General features: G+C 50.8%; 1 protein-coding gene across 1 annotated transcript; it reads left to right on the forward strand.

Annotated features, from left to right (window-relative positions):
• Positions 1–483: 483 nt before the first annotated feature.
• Positions 484–17,706, forward strand: LOC144950259 (glycoprotein endo-alpha-1,2-mannosidase-like protein). The gene is made up of 6 exons (XM_078880321.1): positions 484–1,141; positions 3,597–3,706; positions 5,764–5,840; positions 10,091–10,260; positions 11,548–11,785; positions 14,999–17,706. The coding sequence occupies exons 1-6, from the start codon at positions 532–534 to the stop codon at positions 15,264–15,266; spliced, it is 1,473 nt and encodes a 490-aa protein (XP_078736447.1). The 5' UTR covers positions 484–531; the 3' UTR covers positions 15,267–17,706.
• The last annotated feature ends 7,061 nt before the right edge of the window (positions 17,707–24,767 follow it).

A 24,767-nucleotide genomic window follows, 5' to 3' on the forward strand; every position in this document is an offset into this window, starting at 1 on the left:
GTCATCAGGTGGGACCGTCACAGCCGAATTAGCTGCATCAAGTGAAGCAATGATTCAAGATGTAATCCCTTATAAGCAAGTTGCTTATAAGGGATTACATCTTGAATCATAAGCAACTTGCTTATAAGGGATTACATCTTGAATCATTGCTTCACTTGATGCAGCTAATTCGGCTGTGACGGTCCCACCTGATGACGGAGACTTGTGTTGCCTCCGAAACGTCGTGAATTTTATTTTTGTTTTGTTTTATTTTATTTTACTTTCATTAATTTTAATGTTTTACCTACGTGACTTTACCGAAAAAACCTAAGAATATGAGTCATTGTTTAACATTGAATGCAGATCTCCCCCCGCCGCCCCGCCCCCCTCCCCCCGCTGCCCCGCCCCGCTCCCCCGCCCCCTCCCCCTCTGCCCCGCCCCCTCTCCCGCTGCCCCGCCCCCTCTCCCCGCCGGCCAGCCAATCGCAGCCCTCCGCCCCTCAGGCAACTGCATCGGCCTCGTCCGACCGCCGCCTCGGGCCAGCCACCCGCGATGGTGAGGCTACGCAGAAAGTGGCTTGCGCTGGTGGTCTTCGTCGTCTTCGTCGTGGGCGTCATGATGGGGCTCGGGGCCGTGTCGCGACGGGCCGACGACGACGACGGCGGCGGTGGCGGCGGCGGCTCCTTGTGGGAGTTCATGCCGCGACCCCGAGCCGTTGTCGGAGGCGACCCCCTCGCCGCTCCCGCTCGGCCGGCTCCCGCGTCGCCTCTGCCGGCGGGGCCGCCGCGCAAGACCGAGGCTTCGGACGGCGACCAGGCCGCGTCTACGGGACTCGTCAAGGGGGACGGCGCGAATGGGAGCAGCAACAACGACAACAACAACGACGACAACGACGGAGGAGGAGGAGGAGACGTGAACTACGACGTGCACATCTTCTACTACGCCTGGTTCGGCAACCCGCGCTTCGACGGCCGCTACGTGCACTGGAACCACGCGCTGTTGCGCCACTGGGACGCGAAGGTGGCGGCCGCGTGGCCCACGGGGGCCCACGAGCCGCCCGGAGACGTTGCAGCCTCCTTCTACCCCGAGCTGGGCCCCTACTCGTCCCGCGACCCCGCCGCCGTGCACGGACACATGCGACAGCTGCGACACGCCGCCGCCGGCGAGTCGCTCGCTCCTTCATTCATTCGCTCGTTCGTTCCTTCATTCATTCGCTCATTCGTTCGCTCGTTCGTTGGCTTGTTCGTTCTTTCGTTCGCTAATTCGTTGGCTCGTTCCCTCATCCATTAGCTCGTTCCCTCGTTCGCTCGCTCATTAATTCGTTTGCTCGTTCATTCACTCATTCGCTCGTCCCTTCATTCGCTCGTTCCTTCATTTCGTTCTTTCATTGGCTCGTTCGCTCATCCATTCGTTCGTTCCCTCATTCGTTCCCTCGCTTTCTCGCTCATTCGTTCGCTCGTTCCTTCATTCGCTCATTCACTCGTTTCTTAATTAGCTCGTTCCTTCATTCGTCCTTTCATTCGCTCATTCGTTCGCTCATCCATTCGCTCGTTCCCTTATTCGTTCCCTCGTTCGCTCGCTCATTAATTGGGTCGCTCGTTCATTCATTCGCTCTCTCGCTCATTCGCTCCCTCGTTCACTAATTCGATCATTCGCTCGCTCATTCGTTCCTTCGTTCTCTCGCTCATTTGGTCGTTCGTTAATCCGTTCGCTCGTTCATTCATTCGCTCGCACGATTGGCTGGAGGGGTCGGGCATGTCAATCGCACGGGTGTTTACGCGTTCGTTCACTCTTCATTCATTTGTATGGGTGTTCAGTGTCGATTCGCACACTCAGTCGGTCGCATGGGTGTTCGTTCATTTGTGTGCGCGCTCAGTCGTTCGTTCAGTCTGGTTAGAGTGGGGGGCGGGGGTTCACTCCCTTACTAAATCATTCTCATTGGTGTTCATTCGCTCATTCATTTGTATGGGTGTTCAGTCGGGGGATGACGGGCATCTCACTCGTTTATTAAATAATTGGCATGGGTGTCTATTTGATAACTCATTCGTTTGTATGGGTGTTAAGTCAAGAGGCGATTCGCTCACTCATTCAATCGTTTCGCATAGGTCTTCTTTCGTTCAGTCAGTCGTTCAATCAGTCGTTCAGTTGGTGCGTTCAGTCGAGGGCACATGGTTCATTCATTCAGCGGTACAATTGTATGGGCGTTGAGTCCTTCATTGACTCGTGTGGCTTATTCGTTCAGCCTGGGGCAGGTGATTCATTCATTTGTATGGGTGTTGAGTCCTTCATTGACTCGCGTGGCTCATTCATAGCCTCGTCCTGAGAGGTAACGGCGACTTGGGGAGGCCTTCCATCTAGCAGTGGATCTACCATGGTTGCCCATTATGTATATATGTAGAATTTCCATACCTGTCAACCCCTTATCAGTGCCCTACCTTATTACAGACCAATTCAGACTATTGGTCACCCCGTGCCCCCTTATACATATCAACGTTCGTCCTACAAAGTCCCATCACATGGCAGACACACAAACAAATAGACAATGTTGTTGCCCTATTGAAACGGCTGTACGGCGTATGGACCAGAAAATTCAATTTCTCTGTACAAGAATACGGGGTAAACCGTATGGGTTGACACGGTATGAATTTCTTTTGCACCGTACATAGCCAACCGTGCTTATTGGAGGAAAGACAGTGATGACACGAGTGTAAATTAATGTGAGTTGTATCGTTTGCACCGGTGATCAGTCATTCGCTTGTGACGAGTCTACTGTCATTCACTCGGTCATTGCACTGGACGGACGTTCAGTCTTGATTTAAAGCTTTCGTGACTGCAGGGATTCATCTTCTTGGTTCTTTCGGTAAAGTCACGTAGAAGGGAAATAATAAAATAATAAAAATAAAACATAATAAAATACAATTCTCACGACGTTTCGGCCACAACGCAAGCAGCCGTCCTCAGGTGAAGAACAGGTCTGTCGTTCAGTCGTTCAACTTGCCAATGAGCAATTCGCGAGGTCTTCTCGGCCAATAATTAGTACCGGCTGTGGTGTGTAAACGTCAGCACTGGGGAGACAAAGGCGGCCGGGCGTCGTGTGGGCCACACCTTCCTCTAGTGAGGTGCGAGCATGCCGGCCTTAACAGCACTTGCCCCAACAGCCTGTTAAGGCTACACGGGGGGAGGACCTTTGCCTGTTCGTGCGTGTGTGTGTGCGCGTGCCTGGTGTAGTGTAGCGGTCAGCGCACTGCGCTACGAACCCGACGACCCGAGTTCGATTCCCGCTCACGGCCAAGGCCGGCGGCGGTTATCTGAACCGGTTCTGGGCCTCTCCCCTAGGTCGACTCGGCCTCAAATGAGTACCTGGGTGCGGTGGGTAAAAACATCGCCAGCTGGAGAGAGACAAAGGTGGCCGGGCGTGGTGCTGGCTATACGGGGGATCTTTGTCTTGTTGGTAGTTGGTGGTGGTAATAGTGAATGCTATATAAATGGTTAAACAAAGTGCGGAATTAATGAGCAGTGGGAAAGTTGATAAAACGACCACCCTTTATTTAGTGCAGCGCTCGCCCCCGACGGTCGGCTAAAGGCTGCACGCCGACTTTTGTGTGTTTTCTGCGCAGGCGTACTCGTGCTCTCGTGGTACCCCCCCGGCAGGAAGGACGACAACGGAGACCCCGTAGACGATCTCGTGCCGATGCTGCTGGACGCCGCTCACCGCCACGCGCTCAAGGTGCTGCCCGGCAACGCGGTTTCGGCGAGGGGACAGTCCACTGTCCGAATGGCGTTGCGTTGTCACGACACCCGTTGGGATGCAGGGCGCGATGGGTGTCGGACTAGGGGGCGCGCGTTTTTTTGTTTCTCACGCGGATGCGATTCGGATATACGGCGCGATCGAGCGAACGGAGCTACGGTCGGTCGCGCGGGTGGGGATAAGCGGTCGTACGGCTGCCTCGGGGTTTAACGTCGCGAAACAAAGGCATTGGGATGCTGCTGAATGCTTATAGATCCTACCTCGCGTCACACAGCAAAAGGCTTTGGGATGCTGCTGGATCTTTCTAGATGTTACCTAGTCACAACAAGGGATTGGTATGCTGCTGGATGCTTCTAGAGGCCACCGAGCGTCACATCAAAGGCATTGGGATGCTGCTGGATTCTTCTAGATGCTACCTAGCGTCGCAACAAAGGCTTCGGGATGCTGCTGGATTCTTCTAGATGCTACCTAGCGTCACACAGCAAAAGGCTTTGGGATGCTGCTGGATTCTTCTAGTTGCTACCTAGCGTCACGAGAAGGAATTGGGATGCTGCTGGATTCTTATAGATGCTACCTAGCGTCACAACAAAGGTATTGGGATGCTGCTGGATCTTTCTAGATGTTACCTAGCGTCACATTAAAGGCTTTGGGATGCTGCTGGATGCTTCTAGATCCTACCTAGCGTCACAACAAGGGATTGGTATGCTGCTGGATGCTTCTAGAGGCCACCGAGCGTCACATCAAAGACATTGGGATGCTGCTGGATTCTTCTAGATGCTACCTAGCGTCACGAGAAGGAATTGGGATGCTGCTGGATGCTTCTAGATGCTACCCACCGCGCGTCCTCAGTCTTTGTTGAGCCCTGCGTGCGCATCTCACGCACGTTATCGCGGACCGTGGTTTAGCCCATGCTGTATATTCATTATAACTCGGTGTTCTTCAGGAAACACAACTACTACCGCATTACAGGAGAACAGACTGCACGTTGAACGTTTGCATCATACGTAGACGACCGAGGTGCGGGGGAAGGACAACAAACTAAACACAAGAACAAGAAGCAGTAGTAAAGATTTGAGTTTGTAAATCTAGATGATGATGATTTCAAAGTGGCAGGGCTCCAGCAGCTTCCTAACATCGGAAGCAAGAGCATTCCAGACGGCCGCAGAAGCGCGTCTGAATTCGCGCATAGCGGTGACCACTGTCTTTGTTTGATGGTCAGCCAAAAGGGTAGTATATAGTGTAGTGTATAGAGTATTGTGTAGTGTAAAGTGTGTATAGAGTGGTATATAGAGTTGTGTGTAGTGTATAGAGTAGTGTGTAGTGTAAAGTGTGTATAGAGTGGTATATGGAGTAGTGTGTGGAGTAGTGGGTAGTGCAGTGTATAGAGTAGTGGGTAGTGTAAAGTGTGTATAGATTGGTATATAGAGTTGTGTGTAGTGTATAGTGTGTGCGATGTGTAAACATCACCGCGCGGGAGACAAAGGCGGCCGGGCGTGGTGCTGGCCACCCACCTCCCTCGCGTGTGCCGTTACGGCCTTCGCCGGTGCTACTTGCCAACAGCACTTGCCCCAACAGTCTGTTAAGGATAATTGGTTTTTTACCCTTCTATCTGGCAACAAAACTGGCACCTCTTTTTACAAGGAGTCATGTTTGCATAGACCACAATACCTGCAGCCGTAATGCAAAAAAAAACATAACTCTGATAATGTATGCACTGTCCTTGAAGTTGATTGGTCCATACCCGAGACAGCTTTCCTTAGAGCCTAGTGTCTCACATGGGTTGGACCAGATGACGCCAAAAGGTGCACAACTCAAAGGCAATGCACCATTAGAGTATGAGAGCTCGGGGTAAGCATTTACACCATTGGAACCTCATTTGCCAGTAAAAAATATGATAATTGTTTTTTTTACCCTTCTATCTGGCAACAAACTGACACCTTTGCCCCAACAGTCTGTTAAGGCTATACAGAGTGGGGGGGGAGGGATTCTTTGTCTTTGTCAGCTCGAGGGAGCTGAGTGCCTCTGTGTGGTTGCAGGTGACGTTTCACATCGAGCCGTACAAGAACAGGGACGAGCGGTCGGTCCGCAACGATGTCAAGTACATCATCGACAGGCGAGTCGCACCTTCGTTGTTGTTTATGTTTTGACAGGTAAGGGCCCACTGAGATACACAGCCGCTTTTCAGATGCGAACAGGCTGTCACATGATAGCTCAACGAAGCGGCTTAGCGTCGATGGCAGTGTTAGTCTGTGGGCAGTGTTAGTCTGTGGGCAGTGTTAGTCTGTGGGCAGTGTTAGTCTATGGGGACTGTAAGTCTGTGGGCAGTGCTGAGTCTATGGGCAGTGCTGAGTCTATGGGCAGTGTTGAGTTTGTGGGCAGTGTTAGTCTATGGGGAGTGTTATGCTATGGGCAGTGTTAGTCTGTAGGCAATGTTAGTCTATGGGCAGTGTTAGTCTATGGGGAGTGTTAGTCTGTGGGCAGTGTTAGTCTGTGGGCAGTGTTAGTCTATGGGGACTGTAAGTCTATGGGCAGTGTTAGTCTATGGGCAGTTTTAGTCTGTGGGCAGTGTTAGTCTGTGGGCAGTGTTAGTCTATGGGCAGTGTTAATCTATGGGCAGTGTTAGTCTATGGGGACTGTAAGTCTGTGGGCAGTGCTGAGTCTGTGGGCAGTGTTGAGTTTGTGGGCAATGTTAGTCTATGGGCAGTGTTAGTCTATGGGCAGTGTTAGTCTATGGGCAAAACAAATATTAGACCTTCTTTGCCAGTCCCAACATTAAATAATAGGGTTTTTCCCCTTTTTTTTTGGCAACAAAACTGAAACCTTTTTACGAGGATTCATGTCTGCATTAACCACAATACTTGCAGTCAAAATGCAAACAAAACACACACTCTGATAATATATGCATTGTCCTTGAAACTGATTGGTCCACACCAGAGACAGCTTTCTTTTGAGCCTCGTCTCAAACGGTGTTAGACCAGATGACGCCAAAAGGCATACAGCTCCAAGACAATGCACTATCAAAGTAATGAGGGCTCTGGGTGATCATCTACATCATTAGACCTCCTTTGCCAGTACAAACATATAATAATAGGGTGTGGACCAATCATTTTCAAGGACAATGCATTTATTATCAGAGTGTGTGTTTTTGTTTGCATTTTGACTGCAAGTATTGTGGTTAATGCAGACATGAATCCTTGTTAAAAGCTTTCAGTGTTGTTGCCAGAAAAATGGGGAAAAACCCTATCATTAAAAACTAAATAGTTTGATTTCTTTCGTGTGTTTATTTTTTCAAGTGATTTATTTACCTATCCTACACTTTGCTCTCCTATCGTGCGTTTGCATCGTTTGTTGTGGTCACGTTCTGACCCCGTGCTCCTGCTGGGACATCTGTTAAAAAAAAGAGTTTTAAAACTCATCGGATTCCCCCTCCTGCAGTATAACTAAATACACTGTCAACAAAAAAAAAACATTTTTTTCTGGCCTGGACTTTTGCAGCTGTTCTAGACTAATTTCAGGGTGCTGATTCCAAATCTGATCTCAGATTTGCTCTATCACATCTCATTTTTATGCTATCGGCATACCCCATTTTCATTGATTTTACCCGAAATTAACTCTGTCACGTATGATTGCAAGTTGTTGCGAGTCAGTGACTGCTTTAGTGTTAGAATATGGTGCTGTATTTTTAGGATAGTGTGTTTATAATATCATTTTATGTAGATACCCACATTTACGTAATATTTTTCTTCTGCAGTTTTTATTGAAAATGCAATATTTTATATCTCAAAAAACTGATGTGATAGACAAAAACTGATGCCAGATTTGGAATCAGCAATACCTTAAAACCGTTGGAATACCTTATTCCAGAAAAAGTGTGTTGACCAGTGATATACTGATTCCGATTCTGCTCGTGTTTGCTGCACCACAACCTTGGGTTTTCTCCCTAAGCAAGGAAGTCACCCCACGTCAATTGTCACGACCATTGTTGGCCAACATATCCCAGCGCTTGCCAAAAAAAAAACCGACTCATTTGGGATCGTACGGAACAGCCGGAGCAACTGCAGCAGCATCCGCCCCCACTACTACTGTGGATAAGTTTGGCAGGATCCTCGTGAAAGAGAGAGAGATGATAATGAGACTCTCCTGGCTAAACAAGCTTAACTTAAATAACGGACTTTCATTCAGCCGTTTGTTGACTCATTCGTCCATCCGTGAACGGGTGACCGAATGGGTGACTGGACGGGTGAATGAATGAGTGAATGAACGGGTGACCGAAAGGGTCACTGGACGGGTGACTGAATGAATGAGTGAATGAAAGGGTGAATGAATGGGTGAATGACTGTACGGGTGACTGTACGGGTGACTGAACGGGTTACTGAATGAATGAGTGAATGAATGAATGAATGGGTGAATGACTGAACGGGTGACTAACGGAATGTGTGTGAGCGAGCGGATCAATGAACGAACGAAGATGTCTCTCTCTGTGTCTCTCTCTGTCTCAATGTCTCCCTCTGTCTCTCTCTGTCTCTCTCTCTGTCTCAATGTCTCTCTCTGTCTCTCTCTGTCTCAATGTCTCTCTCTCTGTCTCTCTCTGTCTCAATGTCTCTCTCTGCCTCTCTCTGTCTCAATGTCTCTCTCTGTCTCAATGTCTCTCTCTGTCTTAGTGTTTCTCTCTGCTTACCTTTTCCAGCCTGGTTCAGAATCAGAATATTTATTTAGACTGCAGGAGGAGGAATCAGAATAGCTATAAAGCTTCGTCCAGTACGGGGGGCACGGGGCCAGAGCGTTGCAACAACAAACGAGACCAGAAAACACGACAGGAGTATACACAAAAAATGGTAAATAAGTCACCAACATATTAATAAACGATGAATGAATAGAAATAATAAAATAAAACATAATAAAATAATTCTCACGACGTTTCGGCCACAACGCAAGCAGCTGTCCTCAGGTGAAGAACAGGTCTGTCGAGACGCTGTCTTCCATTCTACGTGTCTTTACCGAAAGAACCAAGAAGATGAATCCCTGCAGTCACGAAAGCTTTAAATAAAAAAAAGATTAATGAATAATTTGCATGAGTCCGATTTATCAAGATTGGGCCAAGGTCGTGCACAAGAGAAACCAATTAGTCCCAGTCCACAGCAAGATGACAACCGCACGGAGGTAGTAGTAGTAGTGGTGGTTCCTCGTTGAAATGGCGTGCAAACATTGAGTTTATCGATTAACTACGCAGGGCAATGGTCAAAGTTCGCAAACCGCATTGGCAAATGTGACTGCTGTGTCCGCCACTGACCCTCGGCTTCAGGATGTGGGTTATTTGTTTGAGGGATGGTTGGTTAGGCAGCGCCAGTCCGGGCGTTTCTACTGCACGTACACGGTGAACTTCTTTAATCGGAAGTGCGGGGGGAAGCACAACAAACTAAACGCAACAACTAGCAGTTCTAAATAAATGAGTTTGTCAATCTAGATGATGATTTCAAAGTGCAGCACAGCTCCCAGTGGTTTCCGAAGATTGGTGAGGAAGGAGCGTTCCAGACGGCCGCAGAAGTGCATCTGAAAGCGCCGCGCGACGATGATGATGATGATGAATTAGTTTTCAATGTAGTATAGTAGGGCAGTGTATAGTGTAGTGTCAAGTGAAGTGTATAGTAGTGTAGTATGTAGTGTATAGTATTATGTAAGTGCACGTCAAACTTTTTTCGCACCGTGCGTAGCCAACCGCGCGAATTGGAGGTGCGGGGGGAAGGATAACAAACTAAACACAACAACAGCAACAACAATCAGTTGTAAAGAAATGAGTTTGTCAGTGCAGATGATGTACAAGTGCATAGATCCAGTGGCTTCCTGATACCGGATGGAGGAGCCTTCCGCAATCAGAATCGGTATTGACGCTGGAGGAATCCGATGAGCGAAAAGCTCTTTTTCCCACAGACGTCCAGGCGTGCCGCGCTGGCGTTCCTGTTGCGTGGACGACTTAAAATTGGTGCACCCCCCACCCCTCACCCACCCACTCCCCTCCACCCCTCACCTTCCCACTCCCCCCACAACCACTCCCCTCCCACCCCCCACCTCCACCCCACCCTCCCCACCCAGTCCCACCCCACCCTCCCCACCCCACCCCTCCCCCCCACCGTACCCTCCCCACCTACTCCGCCCCCCACCCACCCCCACCCTCCCCATCCACTCCCCTCCCCACCCGCTCCACCCACTCCCACCCCACCCACTCCCCCCACCCCACCCCCTCCCCCCCACCCTACCCTCCCCACCTACTCCGCCCCCCACCCACCCCCACCCTCCTCATCCACCCACCCCCACCCTCCCCACCCACTCCTCCCCACCCACCCTCCGCCCCGCGTGGCCCACCAGGTACGGCAGCCACCCGGCGTTCCACCGCTACCGCACGAGCTCCGGGCAGGCCCTGCCGCTGCTCTACGTCTACGACTCGTACCTGACGGCGCCCGACGCCTGGGCCGAGATCCTCACCCCGGGGGGCGCGCAGAGCGTGAGGGGCACGCAGTACGACGCCGTCTTCCTGGGTGAGCGGGGTGGGGGTGAGGGTGAGGGTGGGGGTGAGGGTGGGGGTGAGGGTGGGGGTGAGGGTGGGGGTGAGGGTGGGGTTGAGGGTGGGGGTGAGTGAGGGGGCGAGCGATTGACAGATGCTCGCGGGCGAGCGAGCGAGCTAGCGGGGAAAATCTCTCCACCGTCACCACCGCTACCCAGTGCGTGATTATCCTAGTAGCACAAGTAGCTACTACATATATAGCTACAGGCCCTGCCACGGGCTAAATGCTTTCAAGCTATCAATACCGGTTCAGCGATTCTGCACTTGCTCTATTACTACTAGGTTGTTGGGGGGCACCATAGGCGCCCCCCAACAACCTAGTAGCGATTTGTAATTAGAACCGTGTGCATTGTTTTAGGACGATCGCGCGATGTAACTTTAATGTGAATGAATGAAAATGTATTTGAACTTTAGTTGTGATATTGACATTCACTTCTCAGAGCTATGACTTGTTAATCAGTGCAAGAACTGTTAGGATTATTTGGGAGCTCTTCAGGGGTCTTTGGAAGTGGTGGTGGGGGGGGGGGGGTCCCCCTCAGCCCCCACCCCTGTCGGCCCCTGAGCGTGCTGGCAGATCAGCTGACCACAGCGCCTTATTAGGGCGCACATCACCTCGGGGTCGTACATGTTTGGGAGGGGCGCACCTCTGGTTGGCTGCTTGCTCGGGGTCACGTGACGCACTTTAACCAATCCGTGCCGCGTTAATCACAGTCACAGAATGACAGAGCTGGGTGTTTATATATATTTATAATACGATACCGCCTTCAACTTTTACGAACGACTCGGTGTCTAATGTTAGCGATTTGTCGTATTATCCGGTTGTATAGCAAACGAATAAATACAATTACGTTACTATGCAACTTAAATATTCGTTTTAAAGCTTTCGTGACTGCAGGGATTCATCTGCTTGGTTCTTTCGGTAAAGTCACGTAGAATGGAGATAATAAAAATAAAACATAATAAAATCATTCTCACGACGTTTCGGCCACAATGCAAGCAGCCGTCCTCAGGTGAAGACCAGGTCTGTCGCGCGTCAGACGCTGTCTCCCCGACAGACCTGGTCTTCACCTGAGGACGGCTGCTTGCATTGTGGCCGAAACGTCGTGAGAATTATTTTAATATGTTTTATTATTTTATTATTTCCATTCTACGTGACTTTACCGAAAGAACCAAGAAGATGTTAAATATTCGTGTTTAAATCATTTAGGGCACTTAGCTTAATCCGGCACTGCCGCTACCCCTCCCCCCCCCCCCCCCCCAGCACTGGTGGTGGAGCAGCGCCACCTGGGTGAGATCGCCCGCGCCGGCTTCGACGGCCTCTACACGTACTTCGCCACCAACGGCTTCTCGTTCGGTTCGTCGCACCACAACTGGCGCTCGCTCAAGGCGTTCTGCGACGCCAACGGCCTCCTCTTCGTGCCCAGCGTGGGGCCCGGCTACGCCGACGCCAGCGTGCGGCCCTGGAACCAGCAGAACGCTCGCGGGCGAGTCCACGGCAGGTCGGGACCCCGCCGTCGCCACCACCCCGTTCGTCCTATCGCTCGTTCATTCACTCGCCCATTCATTCACCCACTCGTTCATTCACCCGTTCGTTTATTTACCCTCTCTCGTTCGCCTGTTATGTCACCCGTTCGTTTAATCGCCTGTCCATTCATTCACCCACTCGTTCATTCACCCACTCGTTCGTTCACCCGTTTGTTCGCCCGTTCATTCCTTCACCTGTTGTTTCACCCGTTCATTTATTCACGCACTTATTCATTCACCCGTTTGTTCATGTACCCTCTCATTCGCCTGTTATTTCACCCGTTCGTTTAATGGCCTATCCGTTCATTCACCCACTCGTTCGTTCACCCGTTCGTTCACCCGTTTGTTCATCCGTTCATTCCTTCACCTGTTGTTTCACCCGTTCATTTATTCACGCACTTATTCATTGACCCGTTTGTTCATGTACCCTCTCATTCGCCTGTTATTTCACCCGTTCGTTTAATGGCCTATCCGTTCATTCACCCACTCGTTCGTTCACCCGTTCGTTCACCCGTTTGTTCATCCGTTCATTCCTTCACCTGTTGTTTCACCCGTTCATTTATTCACGCACTTATTCATTCACCCGTTTGTTCATGTACCCTCTCATTCGCCTGTTATTTCACCCGTTCGTTTAATGGCCTATCCGTTCATTCACCCACTCGTTCGTTCACCCGTTCGTTCACCCGTTTGTTCATCCGTTCATTCCTTCACCTGTTGTTTCACCCGTTCATTTATTCACGCACTTATTCATTGACCCGTTTGTTCATTTACCCTCTCAGCCTGTTGTTTCACCCCTTCGTTCACCTATTTATTCACCTAATGTCACCCGTTTATTCATTCGCCCGTTCATTCACCCGTTAATTAATTCACACACTTAATCATTCACCAGTTATTTCACCTGTTCATTCATTCCCCTGTTCATTCACACATTCATTCATTTGTTATTTCACCCGGTCATTCATCCGTCCGTTCTTTCACCCGTACATTCTTTCACCTGCTCTTTCACACGGTCATTTGTTCAATCATTAATTAATTCATCCGGTCTTTCATCCATTCATTCATTTACTCGTTCTTTCACCCGTTCGGTCATCATCCGTTCATTCACCCATTCGGTCATCATCCGTTTATTCAGCGTGCAGTCATGGAACCAGCTTAGGTGTGTATTTTACGCTCACAAGACAAAGATCCCCCGTACAGCCTTTACAGACTGTTGGGGCAAGTGCTGTTAGCGAGTAGCACCGATGAAGGCCGGCACAGTACATGAGGTGATGGGTGGCAAGTGGCCATGGTTACACACCGCACGAGGGACTCATTTGAGGCTGAGTCGACCTAGGGGAGGTCCAGGACCGGTTCAGATAATCGTCACCGGTCTTGGAGTCCATGAGCGGTAATCAAACTCGGGTCGTCGGGTTCGTAGCGCAGCGCCCCAGCCGTTACCCTAAACCCGGACACACACACACTCATATACGTGTGTTGTGTGTGCCTGTGTGTGCGTGGTGGGAGCGGTAGTGTAGCGGTCGGTGCGCTGCGTTGCAAACCCGGCGACCCGAGTTCGATTCCTGCTCACGGCCACAAACACCAAGTGACGATTATCTGAACCGTTCCTGTGCCTCCCCTAGGTCGACTCAGCCTTAAATGAGTACCTGGTGCGGTGTGTAAACATCGCCACTGGGGAGACAAAGGCGGTCGGGCGTGGTGCTGGCCACCCACCCCCTCGTGTGTCGTGCCGGCCCTTCGCAAGCGCCACTCGCTAACAGCACTGCTAGGGGTTTAACACGTAGTAGGCTTTCGCGACCAATATCATCCACTTGCTTATTCACCCGTCCATGGACGGGTGAATATTGCAGTAAATCTGAAATATTCATTACAAAAATTGTTCAGTTCATGATTACACTGGTCAACAACAAAAAAAACATTTTTTTGTCTGGCCTGGACTTTTGCAGCTGGATAGTGTGTTTATAATATCATTTTATGTAGATGTCCACATTTATTTAATATTTCTCTTCTGCAGTTTTTAATGAAAATGCAATATTTGATATCTCAAAAACCTGATATGATAGACAAAAACTGATGCCAGATTTGGAATCAGCACCCCAAAATTACCTAAACACCGTTGGAATATCTTATGCCAGAAAAAGTGTGTTGACCAGAGTTATTAATGCGGGGGGATGGGGTTGCCCCATGTGGAGTGACGTTATCCGCGAATGGTTATTGGGGAGGGGTGCAGCATGTGGAGTGACGTCACCCGCTATTGGTTATTAATGAGGTGAGCGGTGCGGCATGTGGAGTTCGCGACCTTCTTGTGCTTCAGTGTAAATTACCACGCCGGCATGAATATTAATGAAGGGGGGGGCCTCTTTTGCAGTGACGTCACGCACGGATGTAGCGCTGTGCTGCGTAGGTTTATTTTTTACCGTCACTTTCTGTAAAGAAACGTCGTCATATTGTAAGCGACGTTGCGTCGTAAATTATTTCATTTTAGCTCGAACCTTCCTCTGCGTTAGTTTAAAAATCCATCGACTCATGAATATTTATGAGGGGGGCGGGCCTCATGTGGAGTGACGTCACGTTGGGGGGCCTCATGTGGAGTGACGTGACACGGAGGGGGTGGGCCTCATGTGGAGTGACGTCACGCGTGGGACACACAGACATTTCTGGGTGATTATAGTCGGTAATAAGAGGTTTTTTGGGTTAGATAGCGTAAGTATAGAAATTTGTCGTTAAACCCGCCACGACCCGACACAGCCAACTAGTAAGGGTTGTTACGTAACCAGAACGTGGCCAATTCGTCACTAGTACAGCACTAGTGTGTAGTGTATAGTGTATTGTAGTGTACTAGGACAGCACTAGTGTATAATGTAGTGTATTGTGTATAGTAGTGTAGTGTATAGTGTAGTATATTGTATAGTGTAGTGTATCGTGTAGTGTAGTGTATAGTGTAGTGTACAGTAGTATATTGTATAGTGTATAGTGTAGTGTACAGTAGTATATTGTATAGTGTAGTATACTAGTACAGCACACCGGTGCGTTAGAGAGCCAAGCCACAACATTTACAATCTGAGTGACGACGTTTCGCCAGCAATTACGACCAACTTCATCAGGCGACGCCCATATTTGTGGAGAAGTCCACCTGTCTCGTTCCTTATACGAGGCTACGTGGGGGACCTTTGCCTTTGCGTGCCACGCAGGTACTACGAGGCCGCGTTCCGCGCCGCCCTGCTCACGCGCCCGGAGATCATCTCCATCACCTCCTTCAACGAGTGGCACGAGGGCACGCAGATCGAGACGGCCATCCCCCGCAAGGGGAGGGGCCGCGACGGGGGGGCCGCGGGGGCGGGGGCTGGGGGGGGCGCCCCCTACCTCGACTACCTGCCGGGGGCCCCAGACATGTACCTGTCGCTCACCAGGAAGTGGGCCATGAGGCTGAGGAAGGAGAAGCAGCAGTGGCTCATGTGATGGGGGGCGCGGGGGGGGTACGGAGGTGAGCGTGTGGGAGGGCGAGTGAGAGAGAGAGACGGAGAGAGGGTGGGGAGAGTGTGGCGGAGAGAGAGTGTGAATGAGAGAGAGACAGACTGCTGAGCGATGGAGAGAGTGGTGGAGAGAGCGGGCAGAGTGTGAATGAGAGAGGGGAGAGTGAATGAGAGGGAGTGATGAGCGATGGAGAGAGTGGTGGAGAGAGCGGGCAGAGTGTGAATGAGAGAGGGGAGAGTGAATGAGAGGGAGTGATGAGCGATGGAGAGAGTGGAGAATGTGAATGAGAGAGTGTGGGAAGAGGGTGGAGAGTGCAGTGTTTGTGTGTCGGATAGTGCGAGAGAACATCTCCGTGTGTAACACTGTGGGTGTAGTGACTGTGATGGGTTGTTGGTGTGTGTAGCAGTGTGTGTGGAGCAGCGTTACCGTACGGCAACCACCAGCCACCACAGCCTGATCGACCGGTAACCACTACCACCACAGTGTTACCGACCACTAGCAAAGAGGTGGGGGTTGTTTTTGGCAGATGGTGTGTGGTGTGTGTGTGTCTATGTATATGTAGAGGAGCAGTGGCGCAGTTGTTGACGCACTGCGCTACGAAGACCAGTGAGCCGAGTTCGATTCCCAGCCAGGTCTAACATCGGTGGGCGAGCGAGATTCTATAGCGGTATGCCTGCAGCCCCTCCCCTTGATTGTGTAACCGGTGTGGCGGTACGGAAACTTCGGCACCGGGGAGACAAAGGCAGTCGGGCGTGGCACAGGCCACAATGCCCCATCGTACAGGGGGGGAAATCACGGTGGCTAGGAGACGTTAGCTCCCTCGCCTTGTCAAGGCGCTCTTCCCCCTCCAACCCAGCTTAAATATACGCTCCAAGCCTGGTGGTGTTTTATTCAGACGCTGTCTTCCCGACAGATCTGTTCTTCACCTGAGGACGGCTGCTTGCGTTGTGGCCGAAACGTCGTGAGAATGATTTTATTATGTTTTATTTTTATTATTTTATTATTTCCCTTCTACGTGATTTTACCGAAAGAACCAAGAAGATGGTATACAGGAGTTCGTGGGTTCGATCCCGACCCTTACCTGCTGTATATTACAGGTAGGAACAACAGGTTCCACACTGCCCACCAGGGATTATTTGTCTGTCTGTCGTGCATAGCCACGCCCCCGATTTGTATTTCATAGAGCGCTTCTGGCGGGCTCAGCACCACGTGACGCGCCGCCCCACGCAGCTTGCTCCGCTTGACACGGATCGCACGAATGCGCCGTCCACCCAAGTTCCTCCCTGCCCACTCCGAAGGAACGTGTTTGGGGTTTGCGTGTCTCTCCGTGGTCACGTGGATCTTTCTCCGGCGCCCTCCAGTTTTTCCCTTCGGCATTTCGAATCGACGTCACGCGTTTAGAGAATTTTGCTGCTGCTATAAATGTCCATGCGATGATGACGACGACGATGATGATCCCAGATTTGAAGCTTTCGTGACTGCAAGGAATTCATACTCTTATTTTTTTCGTGACTTTACCGAAAAAACTAAGAGTATGGATGATGATCCCGCTTCGTTGGAGCAATCATTTGTGATGACCCGGTCGCTTTTGAAAAAGCAGCTCATTGGGCCTTACCTGGTAAAATGAAAAAAAATAGCTGTGTTTTTAGTTTGTATGGTTGCATGCTCTTTGGTTCTTTCGGTAAAGTCACGTAGGGTATAAAATAAATTAAATCGCGACGTTTCGGGCGCAACACAAGCGTCCGTCATCAGGTGGGACAACCACAGCAAGAAACAATTGCTGAAGTGTGTCTGGGTGCGTCGTTTCGGGCCTTAATAGGGGCTCGCTAACGGCACTTTCCCCAACTGCCTGTGTGGGCTACACGGCCGCGGCAGAGAATCGAACTCTTCTCGGGTGCGAACGTGCAAGTGTGCGTGCGTCTCTGTTCGTGCGCGTCAACACCAGAAGAATCTTTTTATAAACGAGTGAGTGTGAGACTCTGCGGTGGTGGTGGCGGCGGTGGATAGAGAGTGTTCATAGAGAGTGTTCATAGAGAGTGTTGGAGTGTGCTTGAGTTGCTGCCTGTTGGCCGAGTTTAACTCGGACAATTCTGGAACTGGAATCTTGAGTTTTCGGGAGGAAGGAGTTGATTTCTAACCGTGACGTGGTACCGGTTTGGTGTTGAACTTCATTGTGATTCACCGCAAAGTTTTGATAACAGTGCTAGGCTGACTGAGAAATAATTGCGTGTTTGGTGTACAGTGGTAAAATAAGGTGGTCCTACCACTCGCTCGTCCACTCACTCATCCACTCACTCATCCACTCACTCATTCATCCGCTCACTCATTCATCCACTCACTCATTCATCCACTCACTCATCCATCCGCTCACTCATTCATCCACTCACTCATCCACTCACTCATCCACTCACTCATCCACGCACTCATTCATCCACTCACTCATTCATCCGCTCACTCATTCATCCACTCACTCATTCATCCACTCACTCATCCATCCGCTCACTCATTCATCCACTCACTCATCCACTCACTCATCCACTCACTCATCCACGCACTCATTCATCCACTCACTCATCCATCCGCTCACTCATTCATCCACTCACTCATCCACGCACTCATTCATCCACTCACTCATTCATCCACTCACACATTCACTCACTCATCTACTCACACATTCACTCACTCATCCGCTCACTCACTAATCCACTTTGTCACTCATCCACGCACTCACACATTCACTCACTCATCCACTCACTCATCTACTCACACATTCACTCACTCATCCACTCACTCACTAATCCTCATTGTCACTCATCCACACACTCACACATTCACTCACTCATTCATCCACTCACTAATCCACTTTGTCACTCATCCACGCACTCACACATTCACTCACTCATTCATCCACTCACTCATCCACTCACTCATCCACTCACTCATCCACGCACTCACACATTCACTCACTCATCCACTCACTCATCTACTCACACATTCACTCACTCATCCACTCACTCACTAATCCACTTTGTCACTCATCCACGCACTCACACATTCACTCACTCATCTACCCTCACACATTCACTCATCCACTTCAATCATCCACTTCCCCTTTGACTTAATTACTCACTCGCCCACCCATTCAATTACTTACCCATCCACTCATTCATTAATTTACCGAGCCACTCACTCGCCCACACATTCACCCACGCATTCACCAACTCGCCCACTAAATAACTCGCTCACCCATTAATTTATTTAATTAGTCACCCACCCGCTCGCCCACCCACTCGCCCACCCACACACGGACTCACTCGCCCACCCACCGGGGTTGCTGCCTATCTGGGAGATGTGTCGAGGTTTTATCCGAGGAGAGGTGTCAACCGAAGTGTGTGGGCAAGTGTGTGCATTCGCGCGCGCGTGTGAGTGTACGTCCTGTCATTCTAGTGTGGCTGTGTGTATACGATAGTAATTATTATGCGAGTGTGTATTTATACAAGCGTGCGTGTTTGTGTTTATATTTGAGGTGTGTGTGTGTGTGTGCGTAAGCACAATGTTATCGTGTTATTATGACTCTGCATTATCCCTGTGTATAGCTTCACGCGCGTTTTCCAGCCTTCGTGTAGTCATATTGCCATGACCACACACGGGTGTGCACGTGTGTGTGTACATGTGTACGTGTGTGTATGTACATGTGTGTGTATGTACATGTGTGTGTATGTACACGTACGTGTGTGTATGTACACGTACGTGTGTGTATGTACACGTACGTGTGTGTATGTACACGTGTGTGTGTGTATGTACACGTGTGTGTGTGTGTACACGTGTGTGTACACGTGTGTATGTATACACGTGTGTGTGTGTCTGTGCACGTGTAAACGTGTGTATGTACGTACACGTGTAAACGTGTGTATGTACGTACACGTGTGTGTGTACACGTGTGTGTGCGTATGTGCACGTGTACACGTGTCTGTGTGTGGTTGCATCGTGGGATCGCGGGAGTTTGGCAGCAGTGGCAGCTTTTGGGGGGGTAGGAGGCCTTCATCCAGCAGTGGATTGACCGGCTCATGACGATGTGAACCTTCAACGTGCATAGGCACCACAACTCGTGTCAATCCACTGCTGGATGAGCGCCTCCCCCACACCGCGCGTCACTGGGGATCACTTCACCGTACTTAACCCCCCGCCGCTGGTCACTTGCCGGTTCGGTGAAGGCGGGGAGGGAGCAATGGACGTGGGAGCATAGGAAGTACAGCACAACAACGGGGGGGGGGGGGTGGTTTCAGCACTGCTGTCCGCCGCTCGAAGCGTGGCCTCGCAAGCCTATAGCACCTGTCGAGGGACTCAGCTACTTACGAACGAGTGAGGTTCCAGAGGTACTGTTCGTAAGTCGATTTGTTCGCTAGTCCAACTTTACTGCTGTCGATTCCAAGCGTGTTGTACGGCGTGTACACTTGACACGGGGAATGGCTTTAAAAGTGTTTAATCTCCTGTAGATGTAGATGCCACTGGTTTTTCACGTTCTACAGATGTAGATGCCACTGGTTCTTCACGTTCTGTAGATGCCACTGGTTCTTCACCTTCTGCAGATGTAGATGCCACTGGTTCTTCACGTTCTGCAGATGCAACTGGTTCTTCACGTTCTGCAGATGGAGATGCCACTAGTTCTTCATGTTCTCTAGATGCCACTGGCTCTTCATGTTCTGTAGATGTAGATGCCACTGGTTCTTCACGTTCTGTAGATGCCACTGGTTCTTCACGTTCTGCAGATGTCATTGGCTCTTCACGTTCTGCAGATGTCAGGTTCTTCACGTTCTGTAGATGCCAGTGATTCTTCACGTTCTGCAGATGTAGATGCCACTGGTTCTTCACGTTCTGTAGATGCCACTGGTTCTTCACGTTCTGCAGATGTAGATGCCACCACCGCCATCTGTTACACGGCGGCTGAACTTACGACGCTCGGTCAGCTGCAGCTGGACATAGGGACCAGGTGTGTTCGTGTTTCCGAAAGTTCCATAAGTCGAATGCTCGTAAGTAGAGGCGCCCCCTGTATAATTCTAGATTCGAAGCTTTCGTGACTGCAAGGATCCATACTCTTAGTTCTTTCGGTAAAGTCACGTAGGTAAAAAATGAAATTAAAATAAAAAAAATAATAATAAAATCACGACGTTTCGGAGGCAACACAAGCCTCCGTCTTCAGGTGAAACTGTCGCAGCAAAAAATCTGTATCAAGTGGAGAGAAGTCCCAAGAGGTACGACCTTATATACTGGTGAAGGGGGGAGGAGCCAGGAAGGGCCGGGGGAGAGGAGGAGTTGTGACATGGTCAGTACTGCTGCTGGAACTGAGCCTTTGTAATGTAAATGGCATATGTAGATAAGCCAGCTAGGATTAAGCCGCCTTTTGTTACCTACGTGACTTTACCGAAAGAACTAAGAGTATGCCCCCTGTATATGCGCGGCGGTCACCCATCCGAACACCAATCCGGGCTCAACGCCCGCTTAGCTTGTGAGATCGGTTTACAATTCCGGACGATTGTGCCCTTGGGGGTGCACACCCCACTGTGCGCTTGTGTAGAACGACACGCGTGTGTACCGTGTGTCTGTGTGACGGGAGCGGTGGCGCAACGGTTAGCTCACTGCGCTACGAGCCCGGCGACCCGAGTTCGATTCCCGCTCACGGCCAACACCAAGTGACGATTATCCGAACCGGTCCTGAGCCCCCCCTAGGTCGACTCGGCCTCAAACGAGCACCTGGGTGCGTTGCGTAAACATCGCCACTGGGGAGACAAACGCGGCCGGGTGCGATTCTGGCCACAACTTACCCCCCCTCGTGTGTCACGGTGCGGGCCTTCATCGGCGCTGCTACTCGCGAACAGCACTTGCCCCAACAGTCTGTTAAGGCTGCACGGGGGACCTTTGTCTCTTTTGGAGAGGGGCATTTTTCGAAGCTTGCAGCATCGTTGTGTTCAACTGCCCGTGCCGGGCAGTAGGGGAGTCTAACCGGCGTCTTGAACTTCTTTCGCACCGTACGTGGCAGTAAAATAAGTTCAACATTCGTATGTGGAAGTAAAACGTACGTATGTTTAATTTCTTTCGCACCTTACGTAGCAGTAAAATAGGTAAAATGTGTTTAATTTCTTTCGCACCTTACATAGCAGTAAAACAAGTTCAACATTCTTACGTGTGTCGAAGTTAAAATACGCACGTACTTTGAACTTCTTTCGCAGCGTACGCGGAAACTGCTACCGCTGTGGCAGCAGCGGTGTCAGCGGCGTCACCGTCATCCAGAGGTCGCAACCGGGTACCCGGCTACCCGTACCCGGCCGGGTACGGGTAGGCCGTGAGTCACTGGTGAGTAACCGTTTGTCACTCATTTCCCAACGTCTTGTCTCTTCTCACAATTCAAGTTCCTAGAATCAACCCACCCGCGCCTGCAACATGGCTTCATCCCAGAGGTCGCAATCAGGTGCGGCCGGGTACGGGTAAGGAATCAACCCGTTTGCGACCTCTGCCGTCATCCCGTTCAGAGGTCGCATCTTCGATAATCAGAAACAAAACGAAGCCTGCCGCGTCGACAATTGTGGGACCCCCTCTTTGAATCAAAATTTAAATCCCGGTGGGTGGCGGTGGTGGGGAGGGGTTGGGGGGGGCAGGATTCCGGGATGAGAGATGTCGCCCCTTTTAATCACCCGACACTTTGCGATAAAACGAAAAAACTTAAATCGTGGAGCGGTTTTCATTTGTGTCCAAAGATGTGGGCGAAGGTCGCGGCAGGCCCGGGGGGGGGGGGAGCGCCAAGTCTTGGGCGGCGGTGGGGGGCTCTGTCGGAGCCGCGTGCGGTGGCTCTTTTTAAAGGGGGGGCCCTGCCGCCCCCACCCAGTGGACACTGGACATCTGTGATGATTAAAAAAAAATTAAAGAAATTGGTAGCTCATCGGATTCCTCCGCTAGAAATTCAGATTCTGATTGCTCGCAGGAAGAGTTGGGGGGGGGGGGGGCGAGGGGGACTGGTGAAGGTTGCAGTAGCCCAAGTAATTATTATTGTTAAATAATGATTCCATAGTTATTCAATAATTGTGATTATTTAATAATTATAATTATATTTTTTATAATTATGCTTATTTAATAATCGTAATAATTATCATTGATTCCGCTTCTTGTTGCTGCTGCTGCTGCTGTTGTGTTCAGAGGGAGTCCTGCCCCTTGTGATTGTTCGCAGTCAGAGTGTGTGGGGGGGGAGGGGTGTGGGTAGGGGTGGTGGGTGTGGGTGTGGGTAGGGGTGGTGAGTGTGGGTAGAGGTGGTGAGTGTGGGTAGGGGTGGTGGGTGTGGGTGGGGGTGGTGTGGGTAGGGGTGGTGAGTGGTGGTGAGTGTTGGTAGAGGTGGTGTGGGTAGGGGTGGTGAGTGTGGGTAGGGTAGAGGTGTTGGGTGTGGTTATGGGTGGTGAGTGTGAGTAGTGGTGGTGAGTGTTGGTAGAGGTGGTGTGGATAGTGGTGGTGGGTGTGGGTAGAGGTGTTGGGTGTGGTTAGGGGTGGTGAGTGTGGGTAGGGGTGGTGGGTGTTGGTACAGGTGATGGGTGTTGGTAGAGGTGGTGTGGGTAGTGGTGGTGAGTGTGGGTAGAGGTGGTGTGGGTAGTGGTGGTGGGTGTGGTTATAGGAGTGGTGAGTGTTGATAGAGGTGGTGTGAGTAGTGGTGGTGAGTGTTGATAGAGGTGGTGTGGGTAGGGGTGGTGGGTGTTGGTAGGGATGGTGGGTGTGTGTAGGGGTGGTGAGTGTGGGTAGTGGTGGTGGGTGTTGGTAGAGGTGGTGGGTGTTAATAGAGGTGGTGAGTGTGGTTAGGGGTGGTGAGTGTGGGTAGAGGTGGTGTGGGTAGGGGTGGTGAGTGTGGGTAGGGTAGAGGTGTTGGGTGTGGTTATGGGTGGTGAGTGTGAGTAGTGGTGGTGAGTGTTGGTAGAGGTGGTGTGGATAGTGGTGGTGGGTGTGGGTAGAGGTGTTGGGTGTGGTTAGGGGTGGTGAGTGTGGGTAGGGGTGGTGGGTGTTGGTACAGGTGATGGGTGTTGGTAGAGGTGGTGTGGGTAGTGGTGGTGAGTGTGGGTAGAGGTGGTGTGGGTAGTGGTGGTGGGTGTGGTTATAGGGGTGGTGAGTGTTGATAGAGGTGGTGTGAGTAGTGGTGGTGAGTGTTGATAGAGGTGGTGTGGGTAGGGGTGGTGGGTGTTGGTAGGGATGGTGGGTGTGTGTAGGGGTGGTGAGTGTGGGTAGTGGTGGTGGGTGTTGGTAGAGGTGGTGGGTGTTAATAGAGGTGGTGAGTGTGGTTAGGGGTGGTGAGTGTGGGTAGTGGTGGTGAGTGTTGATAGAGGTGGGTGTGGGTAGTGGTGGTGAGTGTTGATAGAGGTGGTGTGGGTAGTGGTGGTGAGTGTGGTTAGGGGTGGTGAGTGGGTAGTGGTGGTGGGTGTTGGTAGAGGTGGTGTTGGTAGAGGTGGTGTTGGTAGTGGTGGTGTGGGTAGTGGTGGTGAGTGTTGATAGAGGTGGTGTGGGTAGTGGTGGTGAGTGTGGTTAGGGGTGGTGAGTGGGTAGTGGTGGTGGGTGTTGGTAGAGGTGGTGTTGGTAGTGGTGGTGTGGGTAGTGGTGGTGAGTGTTGATAGAGGTGGTGTGGGTAGTGGTGGTGAGTGTTGATAGAGGTGGTGTGGGTAGTGGTGGTGAGTGTTGATAGAGGTGGTGTGGGTAGTGGTGGTGAGTGTTCATAGAGGTGGTGTGGGTAGTGGTGGTGGGTGTGGTTAGAGGTGGTGTGGGTAGGGGTGGTGAGTGTGGGTAGGGGTGGGGAAGTTTGCAGTGTGCTTCATGTTCACGCGGCTCTCCAGATATCTCGTGGATTGTTTCCCACCGATTTCGAACCATAAACGTCTCGGGCCTTGATATTTTGTCTTTGCCCGACCCCTGGTCTGATCGACAGATCGTTCTTGTTATCATAATTATTATGAAGTGGCATTAAATAATAATTATATTTATTCCCAAAGTGTCGCCGAGTGTCAAGACCCCGGGTCTGCACGACAGATTATTCTAATGTTATTATTTAAACAGGAATAATTATTAATGATTCTTCTTATTCTGCCTCCCCCGAGTCTCAAGACTGTCGCTGCTGCTTCCGCTGTCGTCGTATTCAGAGGTAGGGGTCCTGCGCCCCACTAGTGGACTGGGCATCTGTGATTGAGCTTTGTAGCTCATCGGATTTCCTCCACTATAGATGCAGATTCATGATTGTTCGCAGCAAGAGGGGGGGGGGGGTGCAAAGGTTGCAGTCTCCCCCTCGTACCACCACCACTATCCTGTCACTTTTTTTTCAAACGTTGCCTGAAATGCGACCCGCTACACTGACACACGCACACACTGGCCAACTCCCAACGACGTCCAGGGTTTTGCTTATTCAGCCTATATATACATAATAATAACCGGCAACGTTTCAGGCAACGGCCCTTCACAGCACACGCGCGG

The sequence above is a fragment of the Lampetra fluviatilis genome, chromosome 57, assembly GCF_964198595.1.
Source record: "Lampetra fluviatilis chromosome 57, kcLamFluv1.1, whole genome shotgun sequence".
Taxonomy (NCBI): Eukaryota; Metazoa; Chordata; class Hyperoartia; order Petromyzontiformes; family Petromyzontidae; genus Lampetra; species Lampetra fluviatilis.

Excerpts from the sequence above, each read along its gene's own strand:
- LOC144950259 (XM_078880321.1), top strand. The coding sequence starts at position 532 with ATGGTGAGGCTACGCAGAAAGTGGCTTGCGCTGGTGGTCTTCGTCGTC. Across the intron at positions 10,261-11,547 it reads GTACGACGCCGTCTTCCTGG|CACTGGTGGTGGAGCAGCGC; the intron begins GTGAGCGGGGTG and ends CCCCCCCCCCAG. Across the intron at positions 11,786-14,998 it reads CGCGGGCGAGTCCACGGCAG|GTACTACGAGGCCGCGTTCC; the intron begins GTCGGGACCCCG and ends CGTGCCACGCAG.